This window comes from Boleophthalmus pectinirostris, unplaced genomic scaffold (assembly GCF_026225935.1).
Source record: "Boleophthalmus pectinirostris isolate CB_2022bp ecotype Guang Dong unplaced genomic scaffold, ASM2622593v1 HiC_scaffold_3, whole genome shotgun sequence".
Classification (NCBI taxonomy): domain Eukaryota; kingdom Metazoa; phylum Chordata; class Actinopteri; order Gobiiformes; family Gobiidae; genus Boleophthalmus; species Boleophthalmus pectinirostris.
Genome location: NW_026571299.1, coordinates 28,472,172 through 28,491,106, shown reverse-complemented (window position 1 = coordinate 28,491,106; position 18,935 = coordinate 28,472,172). Strand labels below are relative to the sequence as shown.

Here is an 18,935-nt window from a genome sequence, read left to right as displayed (position 1 = left end):
CAGTATTTCGCATTTTCGCATGTAAGAGAATAATCTTATTTTGAATTACAAGGAAAAGCATAAAGAGTAAATGAGAAAATTGATTGAGGTTGAGTTTATAGATAAAGTTATTTACACACCATAAAGTCTGTGCGCTTCTTGTGTCGGTTCAGGAGAGGGTTGGGTTTTCCTGCAACTCCATCCCTGTGTCGTCGACTGGATATATGCTGAGGAGGAAATAACGTGTTATTGAGACTGACACCACAGATTTCAAGTCATTTACCAATAGAAAACACAGTTGATGTTTTTTTTTGGGCAACTTTAAACACCTTAAACACTAACCAATTGTGGCATGAAAGTAACTAAAGGAATGGAGTAGAAGGTGATGAAATTACCAAATGATTGTGCACACTGACAGAAAATGTCACACGCTGTTGTTTAAGAACCAAAAATGAGTACTACAATGAGAGCCAAAATATCAAAATAAATAGAAATAGTAGTGCCAAAACTGTGAACTGAGTGGCCTAATTTATTAATTGTAAATTACTATAAAATCACTGTTAGTGCAGCCGATGTGTGAATTCTTGAGGTTCTGAGCTTACACATGAAGCATGGCCTGTTCATACACTGAGAATGAGAAAAATTTGTTTGTGTCCTCTGTCTGCAGGTAACAGCACATTCTATATACAGTTCCTTTAAAAACACTCATTATTACACTCTCTGTCCAGTTGCTATGCTGACCTGTTTGAGTTGCATCTCTGAGTTGACCCTGACATTGCAGATCTCACAGTGGAAGGTTCGTTCCTGAGAGTTTGGGTCTGATCCCGGGTCCTGGTCTGGACCGGTCCTGGGACAGAGCCGAGGGTACGCTTTGATCGGTCCCAGCCCACTGCGAGCCTCGAGGATGGTTTTGTGTTTGGTACCTGAGAACAGCACAGATACACAGGTGTTATTGGAAACAAACAAATAGGTTACATTGTCCTTAAGATGGATCAAACCTCCAACCTGTGGGTTTGTGGTTGACCACTCTAACCACTGAGCCACTGCTGCTGCTGTGTTAATTAATATTTTTATTTTTATATTACTATTTTTTTCTTTTTATTTCTTTGCTTTCTACTAAATACATTATGCTGTGTGACTGGTATTTATTCATTATCATATAAAATGGCATTCAGGTAAAATGTGTAATACAGTTTTTTAAGGTTAAATTTTGTAGCACACATAACTAATTTCTCTTTGGAACTTTCATTATTGTTTCTTGGAGAATTATGTCCCGTCTAAAACCAAGAGGGGGCAGTAGTATGCTTGAGGTCTTTTTTGAGAGTGTACAGTTAACATAAGTTGTTTTATTTGTGAGTTTTTATGTAAGTTTTAATTTGCTTTTCATTTTATGTTTAGTTTAATTTAGTAAATTTACACAAATAATCCAATCAACATTTGGTCATATAATTTCTAAAAACAGCAATTAAGTTTATCATATTGAACTGGTCCTAGTACAAAGATTTATAGTGTGGGGCACTTTGACACTTGTTCCCACTTACGCTGTTTTGTTCTTTTTTAATTAGATGATTGAAATATTCATACATTTCAGTACAAGTTTCAGGCTTCAATAATAAGATTTACACTTACAAAGTGTATGTCAAAACAAGTCAAAAAAGTTCAAACTGCGATACCTGGCCTAAAAATATTTGATGTATATTATTTGTACACTAGTATAGCCTGATGCAGTTACCTTTATTATGCGCCTCCAGTTGTGACAGTGAGTTGACAGCCACTTTGCAGAGGGCGCAGTAGAGCAGTTTCTTGGCCTTCTCCTCCTCAGACTCTGCAGAGGAGGGGCTAGGGGCTGGGGAGGGTGTCTCTGCTGCAGTGAGGGGGTCCGACGGGGGGTCCACAGGAGGGAGAGCGAGGGCCGGAGAGGGGGAGCCAGGTAAGGGACACTCCGAACCTGCCGGGCTGAAGGGGGGAGTGGAGGGGGGCTCTGAGCTGGGAGAGCACTGGCTGTCATCTGAGGAGAGAGAGCAGAGGTTTCAGAATATAAATCTTGATAACTAGGACATTTAGGACACATTATAGGCCAGTAAAATGTGGTTAATGTGGTAATAGTTAAGTCATCTGAGGTTTAGCTGAATCATTTGTCCACAAAATTCCACAGGCTTTCTTTAAAAGACTCTGTACCCAATTTTTTCCCCATGTCTTTGGGCAAACTTTGCCTTGCCCCAGTACAGATACTATATTGTATAAGCAGCACTTGAGGTATGTGCTGTCTGCATCTAATTAGAAAACATTTTACTCTCCGATAATCAGGAAGCTCAAGTTAGCATGCTAGTTGTTGTTAGCTCAGCGGTCACAGCAAAACTCCGCACTGGTCTCTGAAAGTGAAAAGTGCTTATAAACTCATCACGGTGAATGATTAGGATGCTCTGAATGCATAAGTGGTAAGTGAGGAATAACTTTGGACCACTACAAATAGTTTCTAATGAACTAGTATTTTTCACAGTAACTACTGTTTTTCAAATTTTTTAAACAGTAAAAATCAGATACAGCACCTTTAAATCAGATTCTGTTATATGTTAAAGATGTACTCTGTAACTTTTCTGGTGGAAGATCGGTCATCTTGTTGTCTCCATGGGGATATTATGGTGACAAGCAGGTTGGTAGTATTTCTTAATAGCAATAAAAAAATTAAAAAAGAAATAAGTAAATTTATAAATGTATAACTTTTTATTAGTTAAAGATCCTATATTAAATAAAAACTAATAATGCCACTCATGATTCTGATGACATAGATCAGAAAATAGAGTAATATACAATTGTAAATCATAAATTCAGCATAATGCCATATTGTGGAGCCAAGCAGTAACATCTATATGGAGATGAGCAGGTGGCAGACCCTCCACCAGTGCACCTTAGGCATATCTTGTTCAAAATATCCCTGTTCATTTAGTCGTGATATTCATGGTCTCAAATTCTTGTTTTCCAGATCAAAGCTTGATTGAACTCACAGCTGAGATCTGCTGAGACCCCCAGACTGAGAATAGAGCTCTGAAGTTCACAGGTCAGCAACTGTGTGTACTGTACAGTTCACAGGCAGGTCAGTGCACCCACAAAAAACCTCCTTTTTAGAACAGCTGAGCTGGACATATTCTTAAAATGGCATTACATGTGTGGTTGTATATTAGCATTATTATCTGTTTGATAAGCCATATTTTTTTTGGAAGATTCTGACCTGTTCAAAGGTTTTGAACAATGGTATTTTAATGGTATTGGCACATGTTAACTTAGAATTCCATTGATCTTTCCTTTTTTTTTTTTTTTTTTACATTATCTCAAAATTATATGAGAAAAGTAGAAAAACTTGTAGAATAAATTAAGCCTGACGTTTTAAAACTCAGCACCCAAGACACTGTGATAGTGTTGTACAGTACAGTCCAGTCTGGCTGTGCTTCTATTGTAGGGAGTATTACACCTCTGATCAAGTAGACCAAGATAACAAGGACTTTGACATGAAAGCAGTTAAGAAAGGCAACTTGAATTTCCAAACTTATTTTTTTTTAATTTTAAATTACTTTTAGAAATTGAATTACTTGTAAAGACTTTTAAATTAAGAAAAGTGTTAGAAAAATAAGCTAAACTCTGAAACTGAACATAGTGTTTTAAGGGACAGTGTCAAGTCACCTCAGTCTCTGCTCTAAAACCTTCAAATCAGGCAAGAAATCTAGGGGTGACTCAGACTTGAACTTTAACAGTCACATAAAATCAATAACATCTGCAGCCTTTTACCATCTAAAAAACATAGCAAAATCAAAGGTTTACTGTCTAAGCAGACTTGGAGAAACTTATCCATGCTTTGTCTCCAGTAGGTTAGACTACTGTATGGTCTGCTCACTGGTCTCTCAAACGAGCTGTGAGACAGCTGCAGAACATCCAGAATGCTGCAGCTCGGGTCCTTACTCGAACTAGGAAGTACGAGCACATAAGTCCTGTGCTCAGTCTCTGCACTGGCTTCCTGTGCCTCAGAGAATAGACTTAAAGCAGCTCTGCTTGTGTACAAGTCTCTCCATGGCGAGCACCAAAGTACATCTGTGACATGTTAGTGTCATATGAACCATCTCGCACTCTGAGACCTCAGGGACCGGCTCCTGCTGGTGCCCAGAGTCAGAACTAAACAAGGGGAGTCAGCGTTTCAGGTTCATGCAGCTAAAACTGGAACAGTCTTCCTGAACATGTGAGACAGGCCTCTTCTGTGACGCTGTTTTAAATCCAGACTCAAAACATTTCTGTTTAACTGTGCATATAACTGAAAGGTTTTCATTCCGCACTCTTCTCTCCAATTTATGTCTCTCTTTTTTAATTTTAATCTTCATGATTATTTATGTTTTGAGTTTTTTTATGATTTTAATGTATTTCTTATTCTGTAAAGCACTTTGAATTACTTTGTGTAAATTGTGTAAACTTGCCTTGCTTGCCTAGGTTATTTTCTGAGCTATGTTACAATGTTGTGTGTTTTCATGAGCAAACAACATTATAACATGGCTTAAAGCTCAATTTTGCGTTATATAGGACCTCTAAACTCAACTCAAGTATTGGAATTCAACTGGCTTATTCTGTTCTCTCACCTCACATTTGTCTCTCAGTCAATGTTTCCTTGGGTAAAACACTTCCAGTAGTAGCTCTCACCTTGTTTGTTTTCCTCGGGGCTCGGTGGGCAGGGTGACGCGTCTGGGTTCTGTCGGTCACCATCTTGAATTCTTCCGTTCTTGGTTGTCTCGATCCCCTTCACTCTGCGCGCGTGACGGTTCCCCTTGTAATGAGCTTCAGCCTGACTCTGGAAAAAAACAAGACAGGGTAGTTTAAAAATCCAGTGAACTTTTATAATGTTTTTGCAAATTTTGGTTCTACTGAATTACGTTATTTTGGTGAATCCGTCATATTCACAGACTGTATAAAGTAGACTAAGGGAGTGTGAAGTTACTTATAGCATTTGGCTCCAGTCAAATGAAGCTCACAGAGGTTAGCAGTTATAGAGGCAAATTTGGTGCAAAGCCTCGTATTAGGAATAGGAATTGATTTACAGACAAAACTGAGAAATAAAAACACCAGGATCATGCAGAGCGGGTTACTTCAGACATTTTAAGACCAAAATAACGAGGCTCACAGCAGCAGTTATAGAGAGAGGGATGATGTTTTTTTTTAATTCAAAGTGACGTGAAGATGGAAGTTGGCATCTAGCGGGTTAGCTGTGTCCATTTACTTCATCCAGTCCATGTTGTTCAGCCCTATATGGAGCTCTGTGATAGATTTAAATGTGCACGACATAATGTTTCTGGTGAGAGGTCCATCACATATCTCTATGGATATGTAACTGCAAATGTTTTATGTTTTATAGTAAGGCACTAATGTTATCTATTTGCATTTATTCAATAACAGGTTTCGTTGCTAAAGAAAAACACGCATTCTCAATGTGAGCAGGGTCGCCTCTCCACAGATCTGACCTCTAAATTGGCATGGTGATCTGCTTGTCTCCATGGAGATAAATTATTTTAATGAGATTCCAATCCATGCAATTCAATGACATTATTACAAAGTGGACTTTAAGCCAATCACAGTCAAATACTCCTAAATGCATTAAACAATAAATAAGTGTATTATCAAATCAATAGTATGATCTAGGCACTAAGCTACTGTGACATTTTCTCATCTAAAATCTCTTATTCTCCACTGAAATCTTCTCTCATCAAAGTGAATGGAATAGACCTCCACTCTTGCAATCAAGCTGCAGTTTCTTTGATTACATCACTTGTGGAGGGCCCTATAACTAGCTCTGTATGCTAAATCCATCTTGGTTCCGTCAGAACAGAGAGAGGCAAGAGGAGTCCGCTGTGTTTCTGATGAGACTGTCAAAGATTATCCTCTAGAATATTTAGCTTTTGTCGTCTTCAAGTTGTTCTGTAATCACTGCTGTGCTCTGGGTGGCTAGAGAGAGTGAAGGGGATTATGGGAAATGCGGTCCTTTGACAAAATTAGCTGTTGATGCTCAGCAGGAGACAAGTGGAGGAAACCAAGGAGAGATTTTCAAGTGTTCTTCAGTTTTTTATAATGCAAGATAATCAGTTGTAAATAAAGAATGATTGATTTTTAGAAATATAAGAATGTTTAAAGGTACTTTTTGGAGTTATTTAGTAAAATTTCAGTTTAAATGATAATTAGAAACAAGTCCCCATTTGGTGAAGTTACAGCAGGTCAGATCTGTGGAGAGGGAGAGGCAAAAATGCATATTTTTCAATTTTAGCCAAATCAACAGTAATTGAATATGCAAGATAGGTAGATTTAACACTATACAATGGAATATTTCAGCCAAAGAAATAAGATCTCATGATGGCAAGCAGGTGACAAACCATCTACTAGAAATGTTACTTAGTACTCGTTTAAAGTTCCTATATTACACAAAAATGACTCTTGTGAGCTTTAAGCCATGTTAGAAATGTTGTTACCTCCTCTAAAACATTCCTGGAGGTGTGTTTTTTAATTCACATATGCATCAGTAAGCCTTTATTATTAGTCTGTCTACATCTCCAAAGCTCAGAATGCTCTATTCCACCTTGTGATGTCATGAAGTGATAGTCTTCAAGATGCCAGCTACATGTTAGCTTTAGTTCAGTAGAGATTGTCTATTCCAGGGCTGAAATGATCCAAATAGTTTTATTGAAGGTGTGTGGAGTTTAAAAACACAGTGGAGCACTTACTGTATTACCACATGACATCACAAGGTGGAACAGAGTGTTTGAGAGAAGAACTCAGCCTAAATATGCAGGATTTGTTGCTGTTTGATAAATGTGTGAATGAAACAAAACACAACTCGAGGTGTTTTTTGATGAGGAAACATTATAACATTGATCAGAAAATAGCGCAATATAGGCAACACCCTACTCCGTTTGCATACATTTCTTAGCACCAAACCAAATGTATAGACTGCCCATAGGGCCACTGACAGTGAAGCCGACAGTAAAGTGAGAGCTCTGTGACATTGAGCTGCGTGGATTAGCTGCTGCTCAGGTTGTCAATAGGAGGCACTATGTGTCAGGTACATGTGTGGGGGGCATGCCTGACTGAGCCACAGAATTAGCTGGAATACAGGAGAGGGACCCTTATAGCCCTTCTTTATTGGTGATGACAGATACACAAGTGCACGGTAACACAACCCCTGCTGCTCCTACTGCCCACTGTACTGCAATTAGACCAGAGATCAACCAGGCGTCCATATATCTACGCACGCAAGCCTGTCCTGTTTGTCCACACTCCCAGTCAAGGCCTTGCAATCAAAGCTCCTACATTACACAAAATGGTTTCTTGTGAGCTTTAAGCCATATTAGATTGTTGTTACCTCATCAAAAGCATACCTGGAGTTGTGTTTTGTTTCATTCACACATGTTTGAGTAATCCTTTCTCCAAAGCTCAAACTGCTCTATGAAGTGGTAGTCTTCAAGTTAACAGCGATCCTTTCTTTAGTAGAGACTGGCAATTCCAAGACTGAAATTATCTAAATGATTAAGTGAAAGTGTATGTCGTTTAAAACATATTGGAGCACTTTCTGTAAACTAAAGATAAAAGGTAGCTGTTAACTTGAAAACTACTGCTCCATGACATCACAAGGTGTAATTTTGAGCTTTGGAGATGTGGATAAACAAAACTCAACTCTGTGTATGTTTTTGAGGAGGTAACAACATTATAACATGGTTTGAATCTCAGAAGAATCAGTTTTACGCAATATACTTGTAGGATCTTTAAATTGTGAGCGTAATATAACATGCATTGTAATAATTTAAAAAAAAGCTTGTCCCAGAAGCTTTGTGGCTTGTCAGTGTGCATTGTGACAATTTCCAGTCTCACTTTTTTATGATTTGCTCTCAACAGTGGTGTCCTCACATGAAGTCCACTTTGGCTCAAACAGTGATGGATGGTGTGATCTGACACTGATGTACCTTGCCCTTCAAGTTCACATTTCATTTCTTTGGAGGTTGTTCTGGGCTCTTTGGTTACCCTTCGTATGATCTATCTCTTCAATTTGTCATAAATTTTCCTCCTGTGGCCACGTCCAGGGAGGTTGGCTACAGTCCTGTGGGCCTTAAACTTCTGAAGAACATGTGCAACTGTAATCACAGGAACATCACGCTGCTTGGAGATGGTCTTATGGCCTTTATCTTTATCCTGCTTGTCTATCATTTTCTTTCTAGTCTCCTGACACAGTTCTCTTCTTCTCTTTCTCTGGTCCACGTTCAGTGTTGTCTGCATCATGTCACCAAACAACACAATGACACATGTCCCCCTTCAAACAGGTAGCCTGACTGAGCACAAGTTTGAAGACACCTGTGAAGCAGATTAGAGGACACACCGAAGTTTAACATATCTCTATTGTCCAATTCCTTACAGTCTTTTCTAGGGGTACCATAATTTTTGTCCAGGCCAGTTTGATTAGTGTTTTTTTAATTATTATATTGAACAACAATTCAAAAACAGTGTCTGATTTTCATTTTTGTTTTGTCAGGAAAATTTTATTCATTATTGATTTTCTTAGTTGTTGATTTTTCTTTCATTACCAGAGGGGTACCAACAACTTTGTCCATGTCTGTGCATGGCAAGCACCAACCTTTTTAGTGGTTGAGCTCTAAAACTATATAACAAAATGATAGTGTCCAGAAAGAGTAGCTTTTGAACAGTTTTCTGTCAATACTACAAAAAGTGTGTAACCCTCAGACATGTTGTGAAGTCTCTGTTTGACACTTTGAGCGGCTTCGATGTCGACTCCACAAAATCAATGCGTCAATCAAACAGAAACAGCTATACATCCCGAGAGCGGAGCCAGAGCCAGAGCAGAGGAAAGACCAAACAGATAATTATGCAAAATGTGTCCTCCATATGTTCTGTGTCTGATGTCTGCACTGACATAAAGACCTGTGGAAAAGAGGAAGGGAGGAGAGTGATGTGTGTAGAGAGGGAGAGAAAGAAAGGTAGCGAGGAAGATGGAGGGATGACAGAAAAAAGAGAGATAGAGTAAGTTAAGTCCTATAAAGGGGAGAGACGGAAAGACACAGAATGCATGCAAAAACAACAAAATGTCATTTCTCGCTCATTCCCTATCTCTCCATCTCTTCTCTTTCTCCCTCTACTCTCTCTCCCCTTCCCCACTCTCTCTTTTTCTCTCCTCCCTCTCCTCCTCCTCTCTCTTTCTTTCTCTCCTCACCATCCCTCTCTCTCTCTCTCTCTCTCTCTCTCTGTGCCGGATGTGCTTTGATGTTTTATCTATAAAGTGACAAAGGCACAGAGAGGAGAGAGAGTGCAGCCAATTCTGGTCGTGCGGGGAGCCCTGACAGGAAACGAGGGAAGAGAGGGAGGAGAGAAAGCAGATGATATTTTGTATACACAGGCATATGGAGAGAGAGAACGAAAAGTGATATGATATAAGTTGGACAGTGAGGAACATGTGGTGAGGAGGGGGTGGGTAGGAGAGGAAGAGAGGGAGACAGAAAGGAGAGGGAGAAGGGAAGGAGAAGCAGCGAAAGAATAACTGGAAGAGAAAGAGACAAGCGTTAGGGAGAAATGGAGGAGGAGATGTACAGACAAAGTGGGCAAAAGTATAAATAGAAAGACAGAGAGTAAACATGGAAGAGTTGGGTGAGGGGGAGCGAAAGAAAGAGCGGCGAGTGAAAAAGTTGTTAGAGGAAGAGGAGAAGAGAGGAGATGGAAGGAGGAGAGTGCAAGAAAATGAGTAGTGGCAGAGAGAGGGGACAGAAAGAGCTGGAAGGAGAAAAAAATAGGGAGGAAAAAGGGAAGAATTGGATCAGAGGGAGAAAGTGGAGAGTGAAAGAGAGGAGGGAGAGAGGGAGGGACTGGAGCGAGGAGATGGAAGGAGAGGGTGAAGTGATAGAGAAAGAGAGAGAGAGTTCAGGGAAGGAGAACCGGCGAAGAATGAGTGAGAGGAGAGATAGAGGACAAACAAAAAGTGGACAGCAAAACAAAAGATAGCGAGGAGAAAGGGAAGAATTGGGGCAGAGAAACGAAAAATGGATAGAGAAAGAAAAGGAGAGATGAAGAAAACAGAGAGAAACAGAAAGAGAGAGAGAGGGGTGTCCATAGAGTGACTGCGGTGGATGACGTCAGGGTTGCAGCAGCAGCAGTGGCTAATCTGTCCCCTCATAATGAACTGCATCGTTACAGTTATAATGAATGATAGTTTATGGACACAGAGAGAGAGAGAGAGAGAAAGAGAGAGGAAGGGGCAGAGAGAGAAAGAAGGATATGTGAGGTGGGGGGGGTTTAATAATATTAACTTGAGTTAATATTATTGGTTCATACAGTATATGCAGTGTTTGACAGGACAGAAATGGCTTCAATAATTAAAATTCATTCATAACATATTATTCTGTTTTTAGTTAATTTTCAGCTGAATCAAAAACTTCTATACTGAACCTCCAAGGCATTCCACAAGCATACATTTATATCTTCATCTTTCCTTCTTTTTCACCACTTTAAAATTTAAAGTGAAGCAGAAACAACAACATTTCTTTTTGCAGGTGACTCCGTGAATCTTTCGTTCCTTTGTTTTCAATATAAAACAAAAAATAAGAAAATAAGGAAATCAAAATAAAAAAACAGATAATTATTTGTTTTTTTTTCAGTTTTCAATTTTGTGTTTAAATGAATAATGGAAAAAACGGATAACGGCCGTTTCCCGTTTACGTGACTTTTGTGCCACTTACGGACTAAAACAGGACTAAAACAAGTCTAAACTGGTCTCAGTCCTGGTCTGGTCCCGTTCTCAGTCCTAAACCAGGTTCACTCCTGTTCAGTTTTACTCCTGGTTTAGATCGGGATCTTAAAGTCACGGAAACAGGAAACTGTCATTATCCATTTTTCCCAGCATTCACTTAAACACAAAATTGAAAACTGAAAAAAAACAAAACAAATCCTTATCTTTTTTTTTTTCATTTTGGTTTTGGACACAAATAATGAGGAAAACTGTTGTTTTTTTTTGTTTTCTTATTTTTGGTTTTATTTTGAAAAACAAATGAACGGATGTTACACAGATTCAGATGCAAATGCAACAATGGTGATTTGGTACAGAACAAAATCCCAGAATGTGGCTTTAATACTTGGTGCCATTATAAGTGCTTTAAAATGGTTGTGTGGTGCTGCAGCAGAAGTGGAGGTCCTTCATTATTTAAGACTGTCCATGTCTCTCGGGTTCCTCTGGACACGAACAGCCCCATTCTAAGTCTTTATTTATATCGTACACTCCAGCAGCAGACCAATGTAAAAGACTGTGGTCAAAAAATATGGAAAAGATGTACATGTGTATTTACAGCAGAGTGAAAGTAACTAATAGGGCTACAATTTCCTCCACAAACAGCATAAAACACAAAAACTGCTAACCCTGTAGTTTAGATCTGTACAAACACTTTCTGAAACATGACTCTTGTATTAGTTTGTCAGCTCATGTTTCTCTATTTTTGACAATTTTTGTGGATGTGTTGAAAATGTGACCTTTGAACAGAATCCTATTTTTAAAACAATTGTGTATCTAATCACAATTGCAATCCTTGTCAGAAAACTCAATTTGAAATTTCCACCTAATGGTTCAGGCCTAGTAAGTTATTACAAATACCCAAGAGTTCGACTACTTCTGCTTTTTGAGTAGAGTGCCTCCTGCTCAGAGTTTAAAGAAGATGCACACTGTGATTTAAAGCAACTCAATTGAGCTTAAAGCTATTTTTTCATGTGTACTTTATACCTCTGCTTAAGTAAACATTTGACTGCAATACTTGTAATTGAGTAAATTTTTAGCCATGTAAATATTCTAAGTACAGGTTTTCAGTATTCAGTTCTTTCCACCTCTGATATAATGGCTGCATAATTATTCATAACTAAATCAAGGTTATGATTGGAATTGTCTAAATTGTGATTAAAGTGCAAAGGCCGTACCAGCTTGTCAAAGTCTGATCTTGTCAGATCTCAGAAACTAAGCAAGGCCGGGCCTGGTTAGTTCTTGTACGGGAGACGACTGAGAACGCCAGGTGCCACAGTGGGGCGCCAGTGACAGAATCTGTCGTTGTGTCCTTAGGCAGACACTTCACCTACATTGTGTGTTATGAATGTGGAGTGTGCGTGAGTGCTGGTGGCGGTCAGAGGGGCCAATGGCGTAGACTGGCAGCCTTGCATCTGTCAGTCTACCCTATCAGCCCCAGATCAGCTGTGGCTACAGTAGTATCTTACCGTATCATACCAAGTGAGGAGTGAATGAACAATGAACTGTAAAGCACTTTGGGTGTCTTGAAAGGTGCTATAAATGCAATGATTAATTAATGATTAATTACAAAGAATGGCCTGAAACAACATAATGTGCTGTCTTTAAAGAAACTGCTGACCTAGTAGTAAAACAGACACGAAATATAATTGTTATACTTGTCAGATCAATCACAGATTAGTTTAGATTATTTTTTTCAAAATCATGGAGGCCTAGAAATATGTATGCAGGCAGTATTCATTTATTCATTCATTTTTCACTCTTTTTCTCTCTCTCAAGATTATAAAAAGTGTATCTAGTTTTACTCGACGAAATATCATGCAAATTTAATTATCTAAATCAATAATTAATTTAGTCATCCATTTAAAAAATTCAAATCATATTAATCACATTGCAGTGCTTCATAATAGACCTCACACTTGTACAGAGAACTAGATATATCTGTTAGATGTTTTTAATGGTAAGGTAATAGAATAATGCAAAATGTTTTATGTGGAACATTTTAGACAACACATAATATTTACAGTGTTGATCAAATTGTGGTCCAGTTTGAGTATTTGCTTTGTTTAGACACAAACTATACATGTTTTTATTCTCTTTTGGGTTAATCCTTATTTAGTCTGGTTTAGTCTCAGCCTGATGTGGTCCAGGTTTGGATCTGGTTGTGTTTGGAAAGCTAAATATTTTCCTTGGGGGTACTTGGAGTGAATCTTGGTGACAAAATGAGATCAGCTATGCCCTGTAGCAATACCAAGGACAGATGGTAAAGGTTATTTTCCCTAAAGTAGTAAAACACACTGCAGTACCATCGAAAATATGTTAGCTCTGGCGCACTCCACCTGTGCAGAGCCTAAGAGACATTTAAGAGCCTTCTACAAATGTCAAATCGATTCTTACTTTAAGTCCTCTCCCCAGACTTCAGCCCAGACTTCAGTCCGGACCATAAACTGAATATATAGGCTAGCATAACATAATTCACTTTCTATTGAAAAATTGTCATCTCTTTCTCTGTAACTGCTGAGTGAGGCTCATCATTCTGTCTTTAAAATGTTCATAAAGCGCTCTGTGTGATCCTGGTGTATTTTGTTCACTATTTCGTACCGAAAGCAAGATATGAACATTAATAACAGACCAATTATTCTATTTTTGATTGCAATGATACTAGGCTCAACAGTATTACGTCTTTCAGTCCACTTCATAGACTGTATCAAAAAGTGGACTAAGTGAGTGCCTGAGCGCCGTCACACAGGAGAAGCTCGTAGTAGAGCTGCTACTCCTCCACAATGTGAGGAGCCAGCTGAGGTGGCTTGGGCATCTGTTCTGGGTGCCTCCTGGACGCTTTCCTTGGGAGGTGTTCCAGGCACATCCCACTGGGAGGAGGACATGTCTGGGGTGAAGGAAATCTGGGAGTCCCTGCTTAGACTGCTGCCCCCATAACCCGGCCCCGGATAAGAGGAAGAAAATGGATGGATGGACTATGTCACCCACACTGCTCCAGTCAAATGAAGCTCACAGAAGCTTGCAAATGATTGGAGCGAATTTGGAGCCGAGTTCCATATTTAGAATTTCCAACATGAATATCTTGGCAAACAAAAAGTGAAAGACCAAAATGAGGACAGCAGTAGGTACAGAGACATGCAAAGGTTTTTCAGTAGAAAGTGAATTGGAGCCTTGATGGAGCCTGAAGCGCGCCTATGCTCCCTTCCTATTACTATCCTATCCAGTATTTGGAATGCTCTGTATAAATACTTCTGTATAAAGTCTCTGGCCCAGACTGCGGTCCAGAGTGAAATCAGGAGCTGCTCTTAAATGTCTCTTCTTGAGTTACGACTTATTTGTTTTTGTTCTCCACTTCACACCAGCGCAGTTTTAATGAGGCCACTGGAATCACAGCTCCAATGTTTCAACACTGACCATTAATCTACCCCCCCTTCTCTTCTCTCTCTCTGTCTCTTTCCACTGCGTCTCTGTCCTCTGTGTCTACATCCTTCTTCTCTTCTTGCTGTTCATTCTGTTTCGCCTCCCTCTTTCTTCCCCTTCTGTGGCCTACCCCCTTTCTTCCTCTTGCTCCTTCTTTTTCCCTTTCTCTCTATCACTCTCGCCTCTTCTCCTTTTCTTTCTCTCTCCTCCATCCTCTGTCTTCCTTCCTCCCAAACCCTCTGACTCCCTTTTCCCTTCTGTCCCCTATGTCCTTCATTCTCCTCTTTCTTCTTTCTTTAAACCCTTTCTTCTCTCTTTCTACCCTTTCTCCTCCTCTTCTACCAACCCCTCTCCTCACCACCTCTCTCTACCCTTCTGTCCCTCTCTCTCATCTCCTCTTCTATCTGTCTCTCTCCTTACTCTTTCCTCTCCCTGCTCTACCCATCTTCTCTCTCTCCCTCTTATCCATCCTCTCTTTTCTTTCCTTTCAACCCCTCTCCTCTCTCTTTCTTCTCTCCCTGATACCCATTTTCCCCTCTCCTCGCTTCTCTACTCCTTTCTGTCCTTTCTCTCCTCCTCTTCTACCAACCCCTCTCATCACACCCTCTCTCTACCGTTCTGTCTTCTCTCTCTCATCTCTTTCCTTCTCTCTACTTTTCTGTCCTCTCTTTCTCATCTCCTCTTCTATCAAGCCCTGTTGTCACCCCCCTTGCTCCTTCTATCCTCTTCCTCCTCTCTCTTTCTTCTCCCTGCTTTAATCCCTCCCCACTCTCACCCTTTTGTCCTCTAACCCATCTTCCGCTCCCTTTCTCCTCCTCTCCTTTCTGCACCACTCCGCTCTTTGCGTCTCCTCACCCCCTCTACCCCCTCCTCTCTCACATGCGCCTCTCTCTCCCCCTCCCTCTCTTCTTTCCTTCTTCCACTCGTCTCTAATCTCTCCCCTCCTCCCTCTCCTCCATTTCTCATGTTCTGTCCTTAGCACGTCCTGGGGTAGCCCTGGCTGTCATAACTGTATTCCTCAAATGTCCGTGGTCAGCTTGGAGGGTGTTAAGAACAGGATCAAGTTTATTCCTCTAATTTCAAATGAGTTCTTTCAACAGACACCACCTCCAATCGACTAAAAGGGCTTCAATAAAACTCTGTCAATGATCCTTTTCAACAGTACAACTAATACAAGTGAAATAAGGGCTAAACACACTTCACAACACAGTGTTTATGTGCGTATAAGCTTTTCAAAACTAGAGCAGCTGTGTCTGTCTGTTCGAACCTGGGCTCCTTCAGATGTTCCATAATTGCTCCAGGAATACATTGTGCGGGGGGGTAATCGCAAAAAAACAACAGCAAAAGCATGTTTTCTGTGTATTTTGAGTGTGATACACGCCCTACACTATTTTCTGAAATCTAGCATGGTTTGGAGCAGAGTTTAGAGTTTGTAGAGATATATTTGACCTTTTTTTTGTTAAATGGCTTTGATTAAAAGTCTCCTTAATTATGGGGTTCTCTCTGTGTTTTAGGTAGTTTTGGGTTTTTTTTGCTCATATAATGCCCAAACTATACAAAATCAGGAAAAACAAAATTTCAACAACAACAAAAGAGTCAGATACAAACCTATAAGGGGATGTTTTTTTGTGGATTTAATACTGAAAGCTAGATTATTTGTTTTTAATAAGAAAAGGTTACATAAAATTGCAAATCATGATTAATGAATACAAAGAAACTCATTATTGCTGTTTATGCGTTTATTCCCTTTTTTTGCCATATCGCCCAGCCCTTTTGCAAAGAAGCTCAGCACATGATAGATTATGGTATTTCTTGTTTCTCTTGCAGTACACCCTACTGTGTCCTTGTGTGTACCTCTGAGTTGAAGCGGATTTGGCAGACGTTACAGGAGATGATTGGTCGTTTGGTTTTGAGCAGCGGAGGTCCGAATGTGTGCGTCATCACAGCCTTCTGCACTGGGTCCATCTGAGGAGAGACAGCACACAGTCATCAGCTAAAAAGTATCTTTTACCTTGAAAATTACCACTTCATGACATCTCAAGGTGGAACAGAGTATTCTGAGCTTTGGAGATTTAGGCAGACTAATAATAAAAGGGTTATGTGAAAATGTGTGAATGAAACAAAACACAACTCAATGTATGTTTTTGTAGAGGAGAATCCAGTTTGTGTGATATAGGACCTTTAAGAATCATAAGAGATTTACATAGCTTCACTCCACAGTCTGATCTTGTGGTCATATGATTTGATTATAGATTATAGATTGAGTGTGTTCACATTTGTGGTTCATTGTAGTTGAAAGAGGAAAAAATGTACACATGCTAAGTAAAATTAAGGTTGACACTCAGCAGTTTGGTTAATGGGCCATACTGCCATTGTTCTCATGGGCAAGACACATATCTCACCTTGCTAAGTGAAAATCAGTGTTGGGAGTAATGTGTTATAAAAGTAACAAATTACTGTATTATAAACATCTACTCCGAGCTCCTCCCGTGTGACTGAGCTCCTCACCCTATCTCTAAGGGAGCGCCCAGCCACCCTACGGAGGAAACTCATTTCGAACGCTTGTATCCGCGATCTCGTCCTTTCGGTCACTACCCAGAGCTCATGACCATAGGTGAGAGTAGGAACGAAGACTGACCGGTAAATCGAGAGCTTCGCCTTTCGGCTCAGCTCCCTCTTCACCACAACGGTCCGATACAGCGACCGCATCACTGCCGAAGCTGCACCGATCCGCCTGTCAATCTCCCGTTCCGTCCTTCCCTCACTCGTGAACAAGACCCCGAGATACTTGAACTCCTCCACTTGAGGCAAAGACTCCCCACCCACCCGGAGAGGGTGGGGACATGGAATGTCAGTAATGTAGGGTATTACAGAAAAATTAAACTGTAATATTTTACTGGGTACAAATGTCAGTAAAGTGCGTTAGAATGCATTTTTAACCTTGATTGAAGTGGTGGGTTTTTTGTTTTTGTTCATACAAATTTGCTAAAATCACCGTGATATCAGCAGCGGTGAAACACCATCGTTATGGTTCCGAATGTCAGGACGGGCCCGGAGGTGCACCCATGTAGACCGTCAGGTAACCGCGGGCAAAGGACCAGCAAAGCTCCACCACAAAGCTCCGTGTGCAAAAGTTCAGCGTTTTGCAACAGTTATTTTGATGAGAGTTACTTAAAAGTAATGCAATAGTAGTGTAATGTCTTACATTTTAAATGCAGTAATATTGTAAAGTAATGAATTACCTTCAAATGACAGTAACAGTAATGTATTGGTTAGCAACCTTAACAGCAAAAGAATTTGAGTACTGGAGAATTAATATCATCTGAAAAAATGGTCAACCCCAACTCAAGTGTGGCTACAGGAGCAGCTTATAGCATCATCAAGAATGAGGAGTTTGTGAATAAGGCATGGGCTTTGGATGCTTGAGTTAAGCTTATTTTTTACATAGACACACACATACACAAAAAAACAATTATAAATCAGACTGAGGGCTTTTTAGTGATGGATACAGGAGCAGCAGCTGTGCCTCTTGGTCTCAGCTCAAACGATATAATTCACGCTGCGTTCATGATTACAGGCTCCACAGACCCACTGATGTGTTCTGCTCTGAGGGTTAAACTGGCTTTCACTCAGCAACCAGCCACATACAACAACCTAAAGGACATTTTCAGACTGTGAAGGTTAATGCCTCAATATACACAGACAGTTTTTAAATATTGTGTTTCTTCAAAAAAAAAAAAAAAAAATTGTCAGGGCTGAAAACAGGGGGAAGCTCAATATCTTTTTAGTATAGATATGTAATGTAATTTTAATACTTTGGAAAGACATTTTTGACATTTCCAATTATTTAACTTACACAATACCACTCTTAGTGTCCAAGAAAGTCAGGAGTAAACTTGTTTCAAAATGTTCCTTGGTTTCACGATTTTATATTTTCCAAGAATTTGATTGTTATAAACTTTAAAATGCTCTATTTTCAAGATATTGCAACAAAAGGTAAACATTCAGATTTTTTGTACTCATTCACTTATCTCCTTGTGAAGATAAGCTATTTCTGTTGTTATAGTTTCCTTGGGATAGACTGACGGAAGTGACACTGCCAATCTCCACTGATGGTCCCTCACATACCCCATTCATAGGCAAGGTGAGTGAAGTGTCTTGCTTAAGGACACAATGACAATATGGGATCAAACCTTTTAGTTAGTAGTAGTATTGATAGGCTTTTTATTTGTACAGGGGCAGTGCACAACAATACATAAACCAAGACAAATGTCATAGGTCAGTTGCTGGTGCTAGGTTATAGGGTTATATATATAGGTTATAGGGACTACCGATGCAAATTAGCTCTATCAGCTAACTCGGGCACATTTACATTGTTTTGATGTTGATTAATGTGCATTGTCCCTTTTCAAATATCATATCATAAATGTTGATTTACACCTGTAGTGGGTAATTGCTGAACCTGAGCCACTGTTTAATATCTGATATCCATGGGTTTGTGGGACCAGTGCCATAGCAATGACAATTTAAAAGATAGTGTGACTGTAGTCTTTTGAATCTTAAAAAGTCCTCAAAATGTTGGGTATAACAGGAAGCTAAAACCCATGAATACATTTGGGCTGAACGATATATTCTAAGCTTTTTAAAATTGCCTCAGAGCAGTATATGTTAAGAGACCATGACTTAATCTCAAATGGTGAATAATTTAAAGTCAAGTTGGTTTTTCAAGGTCTTT

The 18,935-nt window shown here is 39.7% G+C and overlaps 1 protein-coding gene and 1 long non-coding RNA gene across 2 annotated transcripts in view; one reads left to right on the top strand and one right to left on the bottom strand.

Annotated features, from left to right (window-relative positions):
* Positions 1-16,270, top strand: part of LOC129410965 (uncharacterized) — a 33,280-nt gene extending 17,010 nt beyond the window's left edge. Inside the window, exons 3-4 of the long non-coding RNA XR_008633081.1 lie at positions 2,963-3,037; positions 16,028-16,270. This is a non-coding gene — a long non-coding RNA (uncharacterized LOC129410965). The remainder of the gene's footprint in view (positions 1-2,962; positions 3,038-16,027) is intronic.
* Positions 1-18,935, bottom strand: part of LOC110168407 (zinc finger protein 385A-like) — a 46,511-nt gene that overhangs the window by 2,316 nt on the left and 25,260 nt on the right. The window contains exons 3-9 of the mRNA XM_055160176.1: positions 16,055-16,165; positions 4,654-4,807; positions 4,578-4,580; positions 3,894-3,928; positions 1,712-1,976; positions 721-902; positions 120-206 (exon numbers count right to left, since the gene is read on the bottom strand). Coding sequence (XP_055016151.1) covers positions 120-206; positions 721-902; positions 1,712-1,976; positions 3,894-3,928; positions 4,578-4,580; positions 4,654-4,807; positions 16,055-16,165 — 837 coding nt within the window. The remainder of the gene's footprint in view (positions 1-119; positions 207-720; positions 903-1,711; positions 1,977-3,893; positions 3,929-4,577; positions 4,581-4,653; positions 4,808-16,054; positions 16,166-18,935) is intronic.